This window comes from Scleropages formosus, chromosome 19 (assembly GCF_900964775.1).
Source record: "Scleropages formosus chromosome 19, fSclFor1.1, whole genome shotgun sequence".
Classification (NCBI taxonomy): domain Eukaryota; kingdom Metazoa; phylum Chordata; class Actinopteri; order Osteoglossiformes; family Osteoglossidae; genus Scleropages; species Scleropages formosus.
In genome coordinates this window covers 22198207-22215732 of record NC_041824.1, presented here as the reverse complement: position 1 = coordinate 22215732, position 17526 = coordinate 22198207, and the positions used below count along the sequence as shown (strand labels likewise).

Below are 17526 nucleotides of genomic sequence, written 5' to 3'. Positions count from 1 at the left end.
ACATGAGAGCGAGAGCAAAGGCAACGCGGCCCTGTCCCACGTCCCTGGCATTGGCTGCAGAAGAGCTGTGAAGACGTGTCACTGGTTTCCTCCTGATGCTGCATGAACAACCCTCATTTCCTGCACACACACACACACACACACTGACTGCTACTGTAATTTTTGGTTGATTCCTTTATGTGGGGTGATGCATATAGATAAATGTACTCTGCAGCTGGATATACGTTTTGCTAAACCCTTGTTAAGCAGCAAAAGGTACAAAAGGCGTTTTCTTACTGCAAAAACAGGTTTATTATTCAACACAAAGTAAACTATTCCCACTCATAGCTGAAGGGACAAAAAGGCTGCTAAACATATAGATCTATTTGTTTTGCAACACTGAAGAAGTATTTAAATGTTTCTAACTTCACAGTCTAGGCATTAAAATAATCTTTAAACAGCAAACCTACAACTAAAGTTCATTCAACATTTCAAAAGGAAGAATTAGGGAAGCTTTTTTAAACCACATACGTACATCTGTGAAAAATATTTGTGTCAATAAATACATTATCATAACAGAAAAATAATTTACAAAATACATAGCTAAATACAGTGGTACACAGAGTCAATGACACTTTTCAACACAGGGCAATCTAAAATAAAATTAAAAACAGCTCATAAGCCTTCAACTGAAAGTACAAGAACTATTTGCTGAGGATTCTGTTGGACTGAGACAATTTCAGTGGGTTTGTACAGACAGTCAGAAGACGGGTCACATACTGGTTAAGTATAGACATAATACTCCCACTCAGAGTGGTCGCTGTGGACACTGAAACTGTCTGTGCTGTGGAATATCACAGCAGCCAAACAGACAGAACCCTCGACCCCCAATGAGCAAACGAAAATTCCAGTCACATGTACTGTTGCTTGACAAACATACTAAGTTCATTATAAAAAAAACTAACCCAACCAAAATTTGTTTTCCTCAAAACAATAAATCACTGGGATCCAAAACAATTTTAAAAGATTGTCATTTTTGTGAATTTGCACACAATGCAAAATAAAACCTCAAAATGCAAACTTTACAGATACCATTTTTTAATATAAACAAAAGGCTTCCTATCATAAATCATATCATTTGAATGCAGTGCTACACAGATTTGTCAATGTACAGAAAAGCTTTCATAACTTACACATTCATGGGGTGGAAAAAATCCATTTTGCAAGAGCTTTAATTTTATAATCATCAAAACAGATAGGCACTCAAAAACTATTTTTTCTATATGTAACAGACAAAAAAGTTCCATTATCAACTACAGGTTATATGATAAAATGCAAAGCTTACTACATCTTCACATGCATGCACACTACAAGGATGTGTTGTGTTTATTTCTTTATCAAGTCAGAAATGTATGTAGTGGAAATGAAATTGCAAACATTTGAATTTAAAATCATCATAAGATTCTTTTAGATGAGAGTCTTAAAACATTTCACAACATCACTTGTTAGAGTGGGCATTTCTTGGCATGACACTGCATCTGAAATAGGTGTATAAGACCATTTCTTAATGTGTGTTTTTTTTGTACTGTCAAAACACTGCTATCACCTTTATATAACACAAGTTTAAAACTACTGGGAAGAAATCACCATATGAAACATACATCAAAGCACTGCTTTCTTGCTCTTCTCATGCTTACCACTCACAATGTCGACACTGCTCAGCAGAATTCCTTGGGATATTAACAATCAAAAAACTGCATGAGTACAATCAAGTGCCTTAAAGTACCACTCTGGGCCCTTGTGATGTTTCCAGCTGATCTGCACACACAACACATTCAGGAGAGGAAAAGGACAGCAACACGAGAGCAGTGCCTGTTTCAGGCCGGCAGTCAGATGAATCAGCTGCGTGGGCCCTCTGAGTCACTCCAGCCTTGTGCTCTGCGGAGCAACACAGGCAACGAGAGAGGCTCTGCTGTCTGCTAAACCTTCGTAGTGAAATGTGCACTGCGCGTTCTAACCATCCCCCTCGAACCTCATGTATTTCAGCATTTCACTGTGTCACACTGGTAAGAAGGCAGGCTGCCAGAGCAGAGCGGGGAGAGAAAAAGATGCTACAAGCATAAGATCTGAGGGTACCACCATCGAGCATAGAGAAGAGCCACGAGAGTAGCTACAAGGATCCATAAATCTGTTCAGCCAAACTCTTTACCCTCTCTCTCTCTCTCTCTCACTCTTGCATATGTACACATACACACACGAACGAGAAATATCAAGACTACACAAACACCTGGGCAAATAAGGCAGGAAACATCCAAGTCATTGGCAAAGCAAGTTAAGCTCAAATAAAGCAGTACTAAATATGTCCGCTCAGGCCATCATCAAGCTATTTGGAGGGCAACTTCACCTGAAAGTGGGAAAAAGATTCCAGACCAGCCTCTGTTTTTATTGTTTTCCTGTAGAACAAAAAAAAATAATAATTTCCATATTTCCTTAAGGCTGGACCCTTAAGCATTATGTCAATCAACATGTAATTGTAAACATTTTATTTCATAACTCCTGCATATCTATAAATGCAGTTCGCTATGATAGCAAAATATTGGTTAGAAAAATAAATTAAATGCTTTTATAAATCATTTATAAATCTGACAGAGTAACTATTGTTGATTATAAACCACAATGATTGAAAAAGTCTTCGTTACTCTCAGCTGCCACAGAGAACGCCCAAAAGAAACCACTGAAGTGACTTAAGCTCTTTAAATCTAATTAGGCGGATTAGGTACATGGCAGGGCTTAACAAAACAAAACCCAGAAAACAGAAGAGACTACCGGGCAGAAATTGAGCTATGCTTTCAGTAAGACCCACTGACCACGACAGATACAGGACTTCTTGTGAAACCAGCACAGGACATAATTTGTGGTCTGTGAAATTTATACACAAATCCTTAAATGTGAGATTGTTTGCCAGTTATACTCAAAGAAGCATTGCGAATGAGTACAACACAGGTACTTGTCTAATCTCATCACGCAGCCTTCAGTTTTCATATTGTCACTTATTACACAGGTGTATAATTCCTGAGTGGCTATCCTTCAATGAGCTCCCTTATCCAAAGCTCCATAAAAAGTACATAAAGTCAAATAAATTATTAACTCTGATTCTTTTTCACTTTATGGTCTTCCTTGTCAGTGTTGCTAACAGAGCAGTGTATTTGTGTGCATGTAAATGTATGGGACTGTAAGGCTCTTCAAAACACTAATCCAGGCCTTAAATCCGACACACCTACCCACCAGATGCCCAGGCACAGGAGGGGAGGGAAGGGGGGGACACACAGTCCGTGATGTCCTCCTGTTGTGCTGACCCATCTCATTTCTTGTTCTTCAGCTGGTTTGCCAGCCAGTCAAGGCCCTCGTAGAGGCCGTCCCCACTGGTGGCGCAAGTAGCCTGGATGTACCAGCTGCGGTGGCGAAGCGAATGCAGGCCCAGCTTGTCTGTGATTTCGGCCGCGTTCATGGCATTGGGCAGGTCCTAGTGGGAAATGCATGGATCTGCATTAGAGGGACAGCAGAAGCAGCAAGAGCATTTTCCAAACTTCAGTGTGTAAACGTTCTGAAATGTACAGCAGTAGCTTGGGGAAAAGAGAAAGTCAAAGCCAATCATTGACCAGGAGGGTAGAGGAACAGGAAACCTACAGTAAATGTGGACAATGAGTCAATGTAAAAGGATTTTTCGTCTGCAGTGTGTGACTCTTGCTAGACAGTGATGAGGTTTGGAGAGTGTGGGGAGGTGGGGCTGGAAGGCGCTCATGCCTGTTTGTTGGCAAAGACAAGAAGCACAGCATCACGCAGCTCATCCTCTGCCAGCATCCTCATCAGTTCCTCTCGAGCCTCGTTTACTCGCTCCCTGTCGTTGCTGTCCACCACAAAGATCAGACCTGCAGGGAGATGTTAACAACGGCACAATGCCAGCTGCCAACACGAGTTACCTCTTTCCACAAAAAAAAGCCAAGGCTCGTGACATGTTAACATCAGCTGAAAAGGCCTTCCAAAATAATGAGTTTAAAGGAATAAAAGATTAATTATTAATTCTGGGTGTTGCCTGAGAAAATTTCAGCCACCTTGAGAAGGACATGAGAGCTGTTTGCATGCATCCACAAGACCCTGTTTGTCCCATCTTTCCATAAAAGGCCTGAAATGACTAATCCTCCCAACACGTATCTAACGATGAATTTTGCCAGAAATACTGCAGCCTGAAAAATAACACCCTCAATGCTACAAAGATATCTGGCCAACCTTGTGTGTTCTGGAAATAGTGTCTCCAAAGCGGACGGATCTTGTCCTGGCCACCAACATCCCATACAGTGAAGCTGATGTTCTTGTACTCCACTGTTTCAACATTAAAGCCTGAGTAGGACAGGGGAAAAAAAAAGAATTCTTTTAAATAACACCGATCTTAAAATAAAACGACCATAGGAAATTTCTTCTTTGGTGGGGAAAGCATGATTTAATGTTAACTCAGAGCTGCAGATAAAGTAAATTTACATGTATTTATTCAGCAGACACTTTTCCCCCAAAGTGATGTACAATGATTAACTAGTGTTTAGCTTTGTCCAAAGTGACTTCCCGTGCTAAACACTGCAGTGCTGAAACCTTAAATTAATTACTATACTTCTTACAGCAGATTATGTAAAGGTCTATGTGATCATGTGGGGAAAATGTGTACCTATGGTGGGTATAGTGGTGACTATCTCTCCCAGCTTCAGTTTGTACAGGATTGTGGTTTTCCCCGCTGCATCCAGCCCAACCATGAGAATTCGCATCTCCTTCTTCCCAATCAGGCTCTTCAGAAGGTTTCCAAAAATGTTCCCCATGTTGGCGGTAGACTTTCCAGCAGCACTCTTCTCAAACTGCAGGCCAGCAGCAAGAACACCTCGTCTTCAGAAGGGTTTTGCTTGTCCAGTGAGCCTGCGTCATAGAAATAATGCAGATGGACAAGCAACAGAAGAGTCGTCTTTATTGTAAGTGTAGCAAATACAAAATTAAGGCCATTACATTTACATTTATTCATTTAGCAGACGCTTTTGTCCAAAGCAACGTACATCTCAACAAAAGTAAAATTTATGCACTACATTAAGAGAAAGAGACATAGCTGCAGACATGTGACTCAAGTAAACCTGGTTTGTCACCTTCCACTTGCTTCACCGATGTTCATCATTCAGCTGGTGCATAAAACACAGGATAAACAAATCCTGATACCCTCCTACCATTTAGTTTTTTTTAAATATTATGAGACACACAATCACATAGAATGGCGGAGTAGCAGCTGAATAAAGGCTTATCAGGGGATGCTCATGAAGTTACGGCGCATGAACATTTACACTGTACGTGAGCTGGAGAAATCTTGGGCGAAATGGGTCTGACCCTTCTTGAATATAGACAGTTTCTGCAGTTCTGAGTGAGACAGGAAGGTTGTTCCACCACAACGGAGCCAGAAACGAGAACCTCCGAGCTTTACCTTTCGTGCGCGGGACCACCAAGCGAGCAGAAGTAGACGAGCGAAGGGGTCTGGCTGGGGTGTAGCGGTTGATCAAGTCCTGTAAATAGCTGGGAGCAGTTCTATTGATGCATTTGTAGGCTATAACCAGGGTCTTGAATTACCTTCTATGTCCCCCAAGTCGAGTGTATTTGCACAGAGTAAAAGAAAAGTTTAGAGCTGGTTGTGAAGAACTACTATGGTAGATAAAGACAAGAGAAAATACATTTAGATGATGCTCTCCTCAAAAGTGACTTACAGCGTTAAGCTACCTACGGGTACTTACCCATTTATACAGCTGGCTCATTTTTACTAGAGTACTTCAGGGTATGTAACCACTGTAATCACTACTGCACCTGCTGCCCCAGATATACTACTTTACTCTTGTCTATGGGTTTTTTATGTAGTACCATGTTATTACAGTGTGTACTGCTGTAGCCAGTCATAATTTCCTTCAGAATTAATAAAGTTCTGTATTTCCCAGTTTAAAGAGACATTTTTAATAGAACAAAAAGAATCTCAAGTCCTTATTCCAGCCAGAGTCTGTGTCTGATTAATGTTAAAAATTAACGTTATTTAGTTACACAACAGCCTAGTTAATACTTTGTTGCTCAGCTGATTCCGTCATCTAAAATTATTTATACATATTGACCCGTTTAGCAGAGCAATGAATTCTACCGGAGCGTTAGGGTAAAATACTCTGCTCGAGACCACTGCGGCGATGGCTCGAGCGGGATTCATTCGAAACAGAGACCGCGCGTGACCACGTTTGGAAGATGATAGGATGTAGGTCCAGTGACCGGCGAATCAGACTCCGTGTGTGTGTTCTGACGGGAGCGCTACCCCGACACTGGGAGAACAAAGAGTCAAAAACGTTATTTAACATGGAAAGAACCACGAGAGAGCAGAGATATTGCCAGTTAGTAGTTTACTGTGCATTTCATCGTCAGTACGACTGTTTCATCCCGAAGGGACCGATATTTGCCAGACAAACACGATGCGACAACATAAAAAACACGCCGCTTCTACACGTCACAACGTTCGCATTAAATTAATGTGTCTGTGCTCGCGCGTGCTTTACACGGACGCCGCGTTTCCCGCCGTCGTCCGGCACGAGCTGATGGCTCGCGCACCTCGTCTCCCGCTCCCTCTGAGTCTCTCCACCTCCAGTCACGACACGGACAGCGGGTGCGCCACCGGGAGAGCAGCACGCTCTTAGAAATTATTATAGAGTTCTATAATACCAGCATAGCAGAAAATACATTCATAACATATTTGTGCGTTACCTCTCTATCCTTTCGTTTGGCCTTTCAAGTGTATGACATATTTTGCCATTCATCAACTCACCTCCGACTACAACACCAGCTGAATTTGACCGAGGGACAGCATGACAGTATCGCGATATCTCGGGTTTGTTCTGTACTGTTAAGGTTCTGGACTCTCGCGAGAAAATGATTCTTGTTTCTGTAATCCTCTTCGCATCGGTGCGGCGCTTGGCTGCTTCAAGGAATTGTGTGCTAAATTCAAAACTGCTGGTTTTTGTAATCAGTGACCACCTATGCATTTGTGCAGTAAGGCAATGTAAGGTTTTATTCTTTATTCATCCCTTCAAACACACTGCAATGTGTAAACTTGCATTCAGCATGATTATGGGGCTGATCGCAAAGCGTCGTTTACATCCACGTTGAAACATTTCACTTGCCTCTTGTCTTGCGTAGATGAACACGGAGATCATGGAAGCCTGGGATGAGGCGGTGATAAACATGGACATAAGTAATTCAATTAATTATTCAACTAATAAATAAATCACACGCCGACGCCTGCCAAGTGAAAGGATTTGGCAGCGCTCAGCGCGCCAACTGCGACTGTGACGAGAGATGAAACATGCGAGGAGCGGACTGTTGTGCGCGGCCGCATTCGGCGAGGGACCCATGAAGGGACGCGGCGTCACGTGCAACGCGCCGATCCAAAACACTTACATCTCGCCATATGTTCTAACCCGACGATGCCCTTATTGATCACCTGCAGGAATCGGTGACCGGCCTCTGTGTCACCGCCTTCCAACATTCTTCTTCTTATTATTATTATTATAAAAATATAATTAGATAGCCTAAAAAGAATAATTAGATAGTCGAATTCTTCTTCTTCTTATTATTATTATTATTATTAATAATAATAATAATAATAATAATAATAATAATAAAACTCTTCTTCTCACCCGATCTCGTTGCGCTGAGACCATTTAGAAGTCGGGTACAGAGAAAAACATCTGTTTCCCACTTTGTCCAAATATGGCCATTCGCAATGCTTTTTTTTACTTTTAACATATAGCACTTATTTAGTGGAATGATTTTAACAGTACCATTGTAGTGTCGGTCTACACTGTTTATACACTGTTCAGCTCAGTTGTGTATGCTGTTGGGAAACACGAGGTGTTGTTTGTTGAAAAAAACTTATAATTTATGAAAGTATCTTCTTTCATCACCATACTTTAACATAGATTTTCTTGTTCGGAACCATCAGTGTTCAACAAGACTGTGTCCTCCTGTATTAAACCCCCTAAAATTACTGTGCCCAGTGTATAATTCAATTGGTTCCCAGAAACTGACAAGTTGTTTTTCTATTTTTTCACACATATTTTTTCTTACCTACATACATCCTGTTTTGAGTTCAGCTGAACAGAAAGAATGTCAAGAATGTAGTGAAAACATTTATTGTATTATTTTTACATGTAAATTTCCAAAGATAGTCTAAGAATTTTGCAAGACTACGTAAATACACACACTGTAAACATTCTAAAGGTCCTACTGAGACATCTTAGAATTAACTTGAAATATTTTTCATCTCAGGGGGGTGCGGTGGCGCAGTGGGTTGGACCACAGTCCTGCTCTCCGGTGGGTCTGGGGTTCGAGTCCCACTTGGGGTGCCTTGTGACGGACTGGCGTCCCGTCCTGGGTGTGTCCCTTCCCCCTCCAGCCTTGCGCCCTGAGTTGCCGGGTTGGCTCCGTGACCCCGTATGGGACAAGCGGTTCTGAAAATGTGTGTGTGTATTTTTCATCTCCACTTTTCTTGTCAAACATATTATTATCTAGCTTTTCATTACCCTCTCGGCCCATGTTATTTATTAGAAGTTCAGTACGTTGCTGGCGTATGCAATTACTATCCCGTTCAGGTGTAATTTAAATGAATAGTGCTTATTTTATCCAGACCTATAAATCCATCATAGTTTGAGACTGAAAATCAGCTCCGATACTGGCACGTTCCAGTATCCATGGACACATCATACTTAAACTCAAGAGGTCCTCCGATGTCAAGTGTTTCAGTAGTGCTTTCATGACAACGAACATGAGTCTATGAAAGTTCCTCTGCTGGAACTGTCCTGTTGAGCCTTGTGCACCACTGTTGTTTGGGGGGCTCTGCTGCAGATGTGTGTATCCACCCAGTGGCTGGAGCACAAGGGGAAGACAGAAAGCGCATGTGTACAGCTGCAGACCAGATTATGGGGTGGAGAGGCGAATGGAGGAGTGTGCAGTGTGTGCTCTTGGGGCTTCATGGGGGTTACAGTGGGGTTACAGTGAGCATGGGGTGGTAGTAGGCAAATGGGATGGGGTATAATTGAAAGAATCTTTTTCTCAGAAGTGTTTGCCAAAACGCGCCCCAGCAATACACCATCGCAGGTCCCATCGGTTACGCTTGCAGAACTAATGAGGGTTTGCACATTGAGACGAGAGCTTTGATGTTCTGGGTAACTGACTCCTAGAGTTTGCTCTCCCCCTCTCCCTCTCTGTCCCTCTGAAACAGCAGGGCGGAGGAGTGGGCTCTATGAGCAGATGTTTCCAGCTGTTTATTTGTAAAGATTGAGCTGCTTTTTTGTTTGTGTCTCTGTCTTTACCTGTCTGTCATTGTGGCTAAGCAGTAAAGGATGTGAAAAAAAATTGAGTCACCATAACGGTTTGAAAGATGTTGACATGCACGGGCACCTGGTAGTGTAGTGGTTGGACTTACTGCCTTTTGACCCAAAGATTGTAGGTTCAAATCAAAGCCTACCTCTTGCTGTAGTACCCTCAAGCAAAGTACTTACCTTAAATTGCTCCAGTAAAATTGTCCAGCTGTATAAATGGGTACATAGTTTAACATTGCAGGTTGCTTTTGAAGAAAAGCATTAGCTAGATGAATAAATGTAATTTGAAATCTTTCTTGTGGTGTATGTAGAGTTGAAAAATTATAATTATATGAATGTCTAGGGAATGAAGTATATATTTAAACATACTGTATGCCTGACTTCTGTCACTTGTTCTATTACATTTATTCAGCAGACGCTTTTCTCCAAAGCAGATCCCATGAACTCTATGTAGTGTTATGAGCCCACACACCTTATTCACCAAGGTGACTTACACTGCTAGATACACTACTTACACTGGGTCACTCATCCATACATCAGTGGAACACACTCTCTCTGTCACTCACACACTATGGGTGAACCTGAACAGCATATTTTTAGAGTGGGGGAGGAAACCAGAGCACCCAGAGGAAATCCACACAGACAAGGGGAGAACATACAAACTCCACACAGGCTGAGCAGGGATCGAACCCACATCCTCTCGCACCACCTAGGCGCTGTGACACAGTAGCACTACTCACTATGTCACCGTTCCGCCCATGTTAGTGTCTGTTCCTCTTTCTGTCTGTAGCACAACAAAAAATAGAAATGTGCACACACGTGCAAAAGAACTGTGACCCTTTTGTCCTTCTCCTTCATTCTATTTTCTTCCTACACAGATGCAATTTTGCCATTAATTCTTCCTAACCACACAGCAGCTAGAGCATCAGCAGGAAAGTATCAACACAGTTTTGGTCTCTTTCTTTCCCTTCCTCTCCTCTCCCTCTGTATGGGCTGTGTCTGTTTCTCATTACTCTGCAAGCAAAGTGTGTTGGTGTGTATGTGTCAGGGGCTGTGGTGACACAGAGAGAAAGAGTGAGAGAGAGAGAGAGAGAGAGAGAGAGACAGAGGCACAGAGAGGGAGAAGGCCCTCCAATCTCTCTGTGTCACACATGGGAGAAACAGCGACAGGAAATTCCCGTTTGCAGCAGCTCCAGGGAACAACAGAGTGAAATAATAAAAGAACGAATAAATGCCAACCAGAGATTCAGTCCATCATTCCCTATGATTTCATATCATTTGCTTTCATTCCTGTCCTCCCTGGCCCAGCTTTCATATACAGTATAACCAAGTGAGGAAAAACTGATTTATTTACCAGTGTGGTGTACTCTTATCTACATGGCACAGCAGCACTTCAAGTCATCCAATATCACTGTAAAACATTATAAATGGTTCCATTCATTTGCAGATTTGATGTGAAACTCTGCTTCTGTAGGTGTGTCCGCACAATGAGCTGCAGTCCAGGGGACGTAGGCAGCGGTGCTGTAAACCAACAATGTGTGCAGGAGGAGCGTAAATCAGCGAGCGTTCAAGTCTGTCCCTGTGTCAGCTCAGCAAACAGGGACAAAAAGCACTTGGCAACGCACGATGAAGTCACCCTTGGCTGTGAACTCCGCACAGTTGATCCCCTGACAGAGGTAGAGGGAAGAACATCCATGTGCAAACATCCACACTTTCTCTTATGCTGTCTAGGCCCTTCTTCTAGTGCACTGCAGCACTCCTCTCCCCAGCGGTGTCTCTTGACATACGCATCTCGGGCCTGGATTGTGCCATTGCACAGGCATTCAGACCCATCATTCTTTTCCCTGAATCTACACATTGAACACAGAAGGTCTGGTGGCTTATTTTGAAGGTGCAGCGCTCAGTATGGTAAGGTGCACGTCCACAGTAACCGCTGTCCGATCTTAAAAAGTCTATAGACCAAAACCCAAGGTTTAACACATACACAACAAACTGTGAATATGTCGCTCTGTGATTAAAGCACAAGGATATTCAAGACACTAAAAATCAAAAGAATACAGTTGGGTATGTTTATTAATTTTATTTCTTTTTCTCTGGCTAGTCTTCAGTGATAGATGCCATACTAGTAAATTTCGTGGAAATCACAAATAACTGAGAAATGAACTGTCCTTTCAGCTGCCATGGCAGTCTGTTGACTAATATGTTCATGCCTCAAGGGCCTGAGCATGTTTGATTCCCAAAAGAGAACTACCCTGAGGCTTTCCAGAAGTTTCCAATTTGTCCTCTTTCCATTTATGCCTTAATGACTCTATCCCAAGCTGAAGTCTTCAAAAGTGGCTCTCCAAAGTGGCAAAATAATCTTATGCATGTTGTCCACGGTCGACTTTATCAGCCTATTGCGTGTCATTTTCCATTTGCCCATTTCTCCAAAGCATTGCTTAGGCTCATTGTTTTGTCTAATTGCATCAGTTCATGTTCAGTGTCTGGATAGAGTTACCCCTCTCATTAAATATAATAGCAATGTCCATAAAAATGTAAAAGTAAAAAAAAAGTTTGAAAATACATTTTTTCATATGTACAAAACGTGTAAATCATTGTAGATGCCATTTCTCTTGTTTGTTTGTTTGCTCTCCAGCAGAAAGTGTGTGAAGTTTCGGGCATTTTCATTGCTGAAAAGACTCTCCAAACAGGGAGAAGAAAGATAAATGACTTGAGTCATCTCCTCCTCAATCTCCTCAATCTCAAACTTGGCATTTTGAGAATAACAACAGCAACAAAATGAAAATGGATCCCAGATGACAGGATAAAATGAGAGGAAAAGTGGATAAACAGATAATATGAGCATGACAGAGGGAAGAAAACAGGCAGAAACCAAGCGGGTGGGTATACTCTCCCACTGCCCCAGCTCTGCAAGCGGGGGTCCACAGTTACGGGCCAAGAGCACGAGCATTGTGTGTGGAAGGTCTGTCGTCCATGGGATCCAAGTCAGATGGGGTCGCCACAAACGAACAGCTCACACTCAGACACAAACGTGACCGTCACTTGCACACATTGACCCACTCCGTGACGCGGCACTCGTCGCAGAGCACGTAGCAGCACCAGTGAAAGCGGCAGTGGCAGCGCTCGCTGCGCGTCTGCCTAAGGATGTTGTGGCCACGGCCACAGCACAGCGAGCCGCAGCCATCCATGCCAGGGCTGGTTTTGTTGCAGATCCGCCCCTGGGTACCCGGTGAATCCAGGGCGGGCTCCCGCTCGCAGAAATCGGGCGACTTCTCGAAGTAGACCAGTTCCCGGGAGACTCCCCTACGCCGGCCTCGATCCTGTCCTGCCCCCGTCCTGGACCGAGTGTTGAAGACACCGTTGTTCTTGTTCTGGGAGTTGATGAAGATAGCTGAGAGGAACTTTTCCCGTAAGAGTGATCCCACCAGTCGGAATTCCGGAGACACGTACCAGCAGGTTTTGAACTGGCAGCTGCCCGACGTCCCATGGCACTTGCACTTCCTCTTCATGTTGTCTGTCACTACCTGTTGAGAGGAAGGTCAAGCTCCTGATTGGGGCAGAACACCAAACACAGGCTAAAAAGCGGCTCAACGGCCGTCTAAGTTTTCACCCCCTTTCCTTGTCCTTCAAAGGCTATAGAGCCAATAATAGAGCACAGTTTAGCAGCAGGGTGCCTTTCAAGCATCTCTTCTGCATTAAAAACTATTTTGTGAGCTCCAGAAATCAAACAGTTCAACTGTGGATGACAAGGGAACCAACCGGACATGACATCTTACCTGTCGCCCAACCCGGTTATTGTGCATCCTCATTCGGGCATGGATGTCACGTGGGGATTCTCGGGAGTCCAGCCAATCACGGGAGAAACGTTCCCCAAAGCGGGCATCGTGACTGCAACCCCCCCACTCCCAGGTGTCCTGAAACGGGGAGGTGTCACCAGGGAGGGAGTCGAGAAGTGAGGCAGGGTGTGCTGAGTTGGACAGCAACTCTGCAGGATGAGAATTAAGCTGGCTTGATGAGGACGGAGGGCTGTAAGCTGCTCTCATGGCCCCACCGCCCCTCTGCAAGGTCTGAAGCTGCAGCTGGGTTAGCTTCAGGCGTATCTTGTCATCGTCCAGCCGGCGTTTGGCCTCACACCCACAACCACGCAGCTTTCCCAGGCTGCAGGCTGACGCTACGGAGTGAGCCACTCCTGCTGCCAGCAGTGACAGTGTGAAGGCACTCTCTCGGAAGCCTATGGCAAAGCACACACCGGAGTCACTGGTCAGTAAAGTGTACTCGCACAGTATCGTGGAGCAGTGCAGAGAAGGCCACTTCAACATGTCTGATATTCCCCAAAAATGAATAAATAGGCTAGCTTTCGTGCAAACGTTGGCACGAGTGACGCCATCCCAAGCCGAAGTCCCACAGCTATAATTTTTCTCAGTGCTTGTCACTTTTTTGCGTGCCAATCAGCATGCCAGCAATTCACTTACCCTCTTCTGAACATTCAAGATGCCATTGTTATACCACATCTAACCACCCAATCAAGGGTCCATGTATTTTTTGTCCATCTGGATCCCTCTTCTGAATTGCGAATGGGAAAATGGGAAAACTCTCATTTCTCTACTCTAAAACGCAAAATCGCACCATTCCAATGCAGCCTTATGATAAAATAACAAATATATACTGTATATCTAGTTATTTTATGTGGTTGTTATTTAGATTTTGTCTGCTGGAGATGGAAAACAGCTAATGAGAAATTTAAAAAATATATATTTTCCTCCTGTATATTGTTTTCTGAGATGCGTGGCACAAGAGAAGCGTTAAATGGATAAACATAAACGCAAACGCTTAAGTGGACATTATTTTCTGATGATTAGGAACCAGAAGTGTTTCTGTGTTTAAAATAAAGGAGGTAGAAGAGAATGAAGAAATTATTTATGACTCACTCACAAGCTGATGGCTTCAAAGAGGTTGAGCTAAGAGATTTACAACAACAATCCATGAGTATGTATTAGGAATATGCTACAATTATTCCACTAACCCAGTCCACATCACACCCCAGTTATACCTACAAAGACATCACTTTCTCACTTTCTCCCAAACACTCACTCGTAGACCCTATATCCATAATCACGAGCCTAAGTCAGGGTTGTGGTGATCCAGAGCCTATCCTGGAAGCAAATGGTCCTAGGCAGGACAGGGTACCCCTGGATGCGATGCCGGTCCATTGCAGGGTTGTACCCCCAAATGTAGCTGTGCAGTTATGACAAACATTGCAACTACACCAGAACAGAAATTCTTTGAAGTCAACATGATGCAGCCAAAAAGCCACCACCACCATCACTAAGCTCTGAAAAAACCTGGATCGGGGACCAACGGTTGTGTATTGGGTCTTTTTTCATTTTAAGTGTTCCTTAGTGGAGCTGGTGGAATGGGTAAAATGTCCTGATTCTTGTTTTTCAGTGTGCGGGAAAAAAATTCAAAATCTTAAAAATTTTATCATTATCCCAATGTGATTGAGTAAAAGAAAATGAACGAACAAAAAGTGCTATCAAAGTCCAATTATATGTGTCCTTATTTGTCAGCCGAATATCTTCCCGCAACACGATTACCCATTTACACCCTCTTATCAGCAAGTGATTTCCTTCAAGGCCTGGTCCTCGAGATGTCTGTGGCACCCACCCCGCTTGAGGATGGCGCTCTGATGAGGCAGCTTGCCGTGGCTCTCCAGTGAGGAGCAGTTCCAGCGCTGGTCACGGAGCTGGTGCTGGCATTCGTGGAGAGCCACCTGGATCCCTTGCAGGGCTGAGGCCGTCACGTCTGGGCTGCGCACACACAGCCGCATCTGCCGCTTGCTCAGGCCAGCCAGACGTAGACACACCGTGTTGGGGGTCAACACAGGGTCGCCTGCCACCTTCAGGCCCAGGATGTCGTTACATAGCACCCTGCAGAAACAAGGACACAGCCCAAGGTGCACATGATCATTAATGGTTTTACAACTGAGTACAATTCAGTAGAGGGAACACACTGATGTTCCAGCAACGATTAAATAAATGACACAGCTCAGTTGTCACAGATATAAGCATTATGATGTTGCCCTCTCAGGAAGGAAAGTGGATTTACAACAGGTGTCTGATTTCTAAACAAACTGGCAGTGCAAAATAAATCTCATTTTCTATTCAGAATGGCTCACTTTTAAACAAAACTGCAGCATTGAATCGTATGACCTGTTACGATGCAGTTCTAGTAAGCCTATGCGATATCAAATATGCAACAAGAGCAATTTGTTTTTCATTAAATAACTGAGGCAACACCTACGGATCTGCTTTGGTTTAAAACTGGGACAGAGTTGGAGTCATGCATGTAAAGTCTGGTATGAAAATTACACAGAAGACGGCAAACTGTCTCTCATGCCACCCTGACATTACATTCTGCTGTGACAAAAAATTTCTGATTTATCAGCATTCTGATTGACTACTTTCTTTAGCATGATGGTATGATCTAATCTTAAGGAATAATTTATAATGGGGATCGTAGCCTACATTTCAAGTTTGACATAAACAAAGTATAGTTGCAAAGGGGTTATGACCCAAACCAAATGCGTCTCCCTGTGTATAAAACTCCTCTGAGAAATACTAATTATATTTTTATTCCCCAATATCTAACAAGTTGTTACCCCGCTGAGAGACAGTAAAAACCTATAATATCATATGACTTCAGATGTGAGTTTACTGTTGAAAAATGAAAATGTTTCAGATTATAGTTTCGGGAGTCTGTAGTTAGTGTCCCCTATTGCTGGATCCTGGATCGCAGTGTGTGTGCGCGCGCGCGCGTGTGTGTGTGTGTGTGTTTGGGGACACTGGAGATCCGTGCAGTGTGTGAACCATAGGAGAACTCAGCCATCATCACTGTCTTCACACAAACTTCCCATCATCGGCTGCGTAATGTCATATATTTGTTCCCTCGTGGTTCATTTCCAAAGTAATGAAGCGCTTAAAAGCTCGGGCAATTTTTCATCTCAGCTGTAAACGGTTTTATTTTCGGGGGAAAAAAAAAAAAAAAAAAAAAAAAAACACGCCTAAACGCCAAAAAGGACTCGTGATGTCAGACATCGGTGGCAGAAAGGACACAGCTCCTGTTACTGGAATACAGCCTCTTGTGTCTTTCATTATTATCCATACAGATCCAGGGCTGGTGGTTTTCATTAGTGTGTGTGTGTGTGTGTGTGTGTGTGTGTGTGTGTGTGTGTGTGTAAGAGCAGTCCTCGAAACACGGTGAGTTTCTCCACTGTCTTTTTTAAACGAAAGAAATAATAACTAAAAAGTGCTGACGATCTCCGTCAGTTGCATGTCGTGTTCTGAGCGTTTAAGAAAAAAAGACTCTCGGTGTAACATCATCATGATCATCATGTCATGTTGGAACGTCCATCACGCGAATAACGAGGTTCGAGCACATCCACGAGAGCTCTTTCTGCGGTCTTCATTCGGAATAGAGGCTTAAAAGCCCATCCGCCCCCCTCTGCTCTGTCTGCGTGCCTCCGCGATACCGGAGCGCACGAGGGTCCCGGTCCGTGTCCGCGCGCTCCTGGCCGCTACTTACACGAAGGCAGGTGACAGGAAGGCGGCGGCCACGATCAGGACGTGCTCCCACCGGCGCCGGGCTGACATCTCCATCTGGGCGAGCGTCTGTCCCGCGGTGACATGAAAAACACTGGGGCGATATCGCTCCTCACCGTGAACGGGCGCGAGGTCGAGTCTCTCCTTTGTTGCACAAGTTTGCGGTTCTCGTGCTTCCAGGCAACGAGCGGAGGAGAGAAGTAAGCGAGGAGTGCGTGGGATGGAAGGAGTACACGCGCGAGCGCGCGCGCGCGCGCTCCTCACAGGGGAGGGGAGGGGAAGGGAGAGGAGGGGCGGCGGGGGACGTTTTGGGGGGGGGGCGGGGGGCGCCGCTGCGGGCGCTCTTTCCCCGACCGGCAAAACGCGTCAGGTAATACACTTGACTAAAGACAACATTTCAAAAATGCCAGTTTCCTAATTCACCGCGATTTCTCTTTCAACTCTGACAGCCCAACGCGCGTAAATCCTTAAAAAATAACTTACCGGGCTCCGAAATGCGACTGACGAGGTGCACCACGACC

At 44.0% G+C, this 17526-nt stretch overlaps 2 protein-coding genes across 4 annotated transcripts; both read right to left on the bottom strand.

Annotated features, from left to right (window-relative positions):
• Window positions 1-2780: 2780 nt before the first annotated feature.
• Window positions 2781-6899, bottom strand: arf3a (ADP-ribosylation factor 3a). 3 transcript variants are annotated; one of them, XM_018760723.2, is made up of 5 exons: window positions 6793-6899; window positions 4697-4938; window positions 4267-4377; window positions 3784-3908; window positions 2781-3502 (listed from the first exon to the last, which is right to left on the bottom strand). In XM_018760723.2, the coding sequence occupies exons 2-5, from the start codon at window positions 4842-4844 to the stop codon at window positions 3341-3343; spliced, it is 546 nt and encodes a 181-aa protein (XP_018616239.1). In that variant the 5' UTR covers window positions 4845-4938; window positions 6793-6899; the 3' UTR covers window positions 2781-3340. The 3 variants fall into 3 exon arrangements, with proteins under 3 accessions (XP_018616239.1, XP_018616237.1, XP_018616238.1); XM_018760721.1 differs by having other exon boundaries at window positions 3290-3502; window positions 6854-6895; XM_018760722.2 differs by lacking the exon at window positions 6793-6899 and adding an exon at window positions 5489-5526 and having other exon boundaries at window positions 3290-3502.
• Window positions 6900-12015: 5116 nt separating this feature from the next.
• Window positions 12016-17170, bottom strand: wnt10b (wingless-type MMTV integration site family, member 10b). Its single transcript, XM_018760340.1, has 4 exons — window positions 16989-17170; window positions 15072-15334; window positions 13184-13638; window positions 12016-12931 (listed from the first exon to the last, which is right to left on the bottom strand). Exons 1-4 carry the CDS (start codon window positions 17060-17062, stop codon window positions 12446-12448), a joined length of 1278 nt encoding a protein of 425 aa, XP_018615856.1. The 5' UTR covers window positions 17063-17170; the 3' UTR covers window positions 12016-12445.
• Window positions 17171-17526: the final 356 nt, after the last annotated feature.

Bases quoted from the DNA above. Each gene is read 5' to 3' on its own strand.
- wnt10b (XM_018760340.1), bottom strand. From the start codon at position 17,062: ATGGAGATGTCAGCCCGGCGCCGGTGGGAGCACGTCCTGATCGTGGCC. The intron at 15,335-16,988 runs GTAAGTAGCGGC...TTGTTTCTGCAG, and splicing joins TTCCTGTCACCTGCCTTCGT to GGTGCTATGTAACGACATCC. The intron at 12,932-13,183 runs GTAAGATGTCAT...TCCTCTCAACAG, and splicing joins ATAACCGGGTTGGGCGACAG to GTAGTGACAGACAACATGAA.
- arf3a (XM_018760723.2), bottom strand. From the start codon at position 4,844: ATGGGGAACATTTTTGGAAACCTTCTGAAGAGCCTGATTGGGAAGAAG. The intron at 3,909-4,266 runs GTTGGCCAGATA...ATCTCCCTGCAG, and splicing joins CTATTTCCAGAACACACAAG to GTCTGATCTTTGTGGTGGAC. The intron at 3,503-3,783 runs GCATGAGCGCCT...ATTTCCCACTAG, and splicing joins TTGTCTTTGCCAACAAACAG to GACCTGCCCAATGCCATGAA.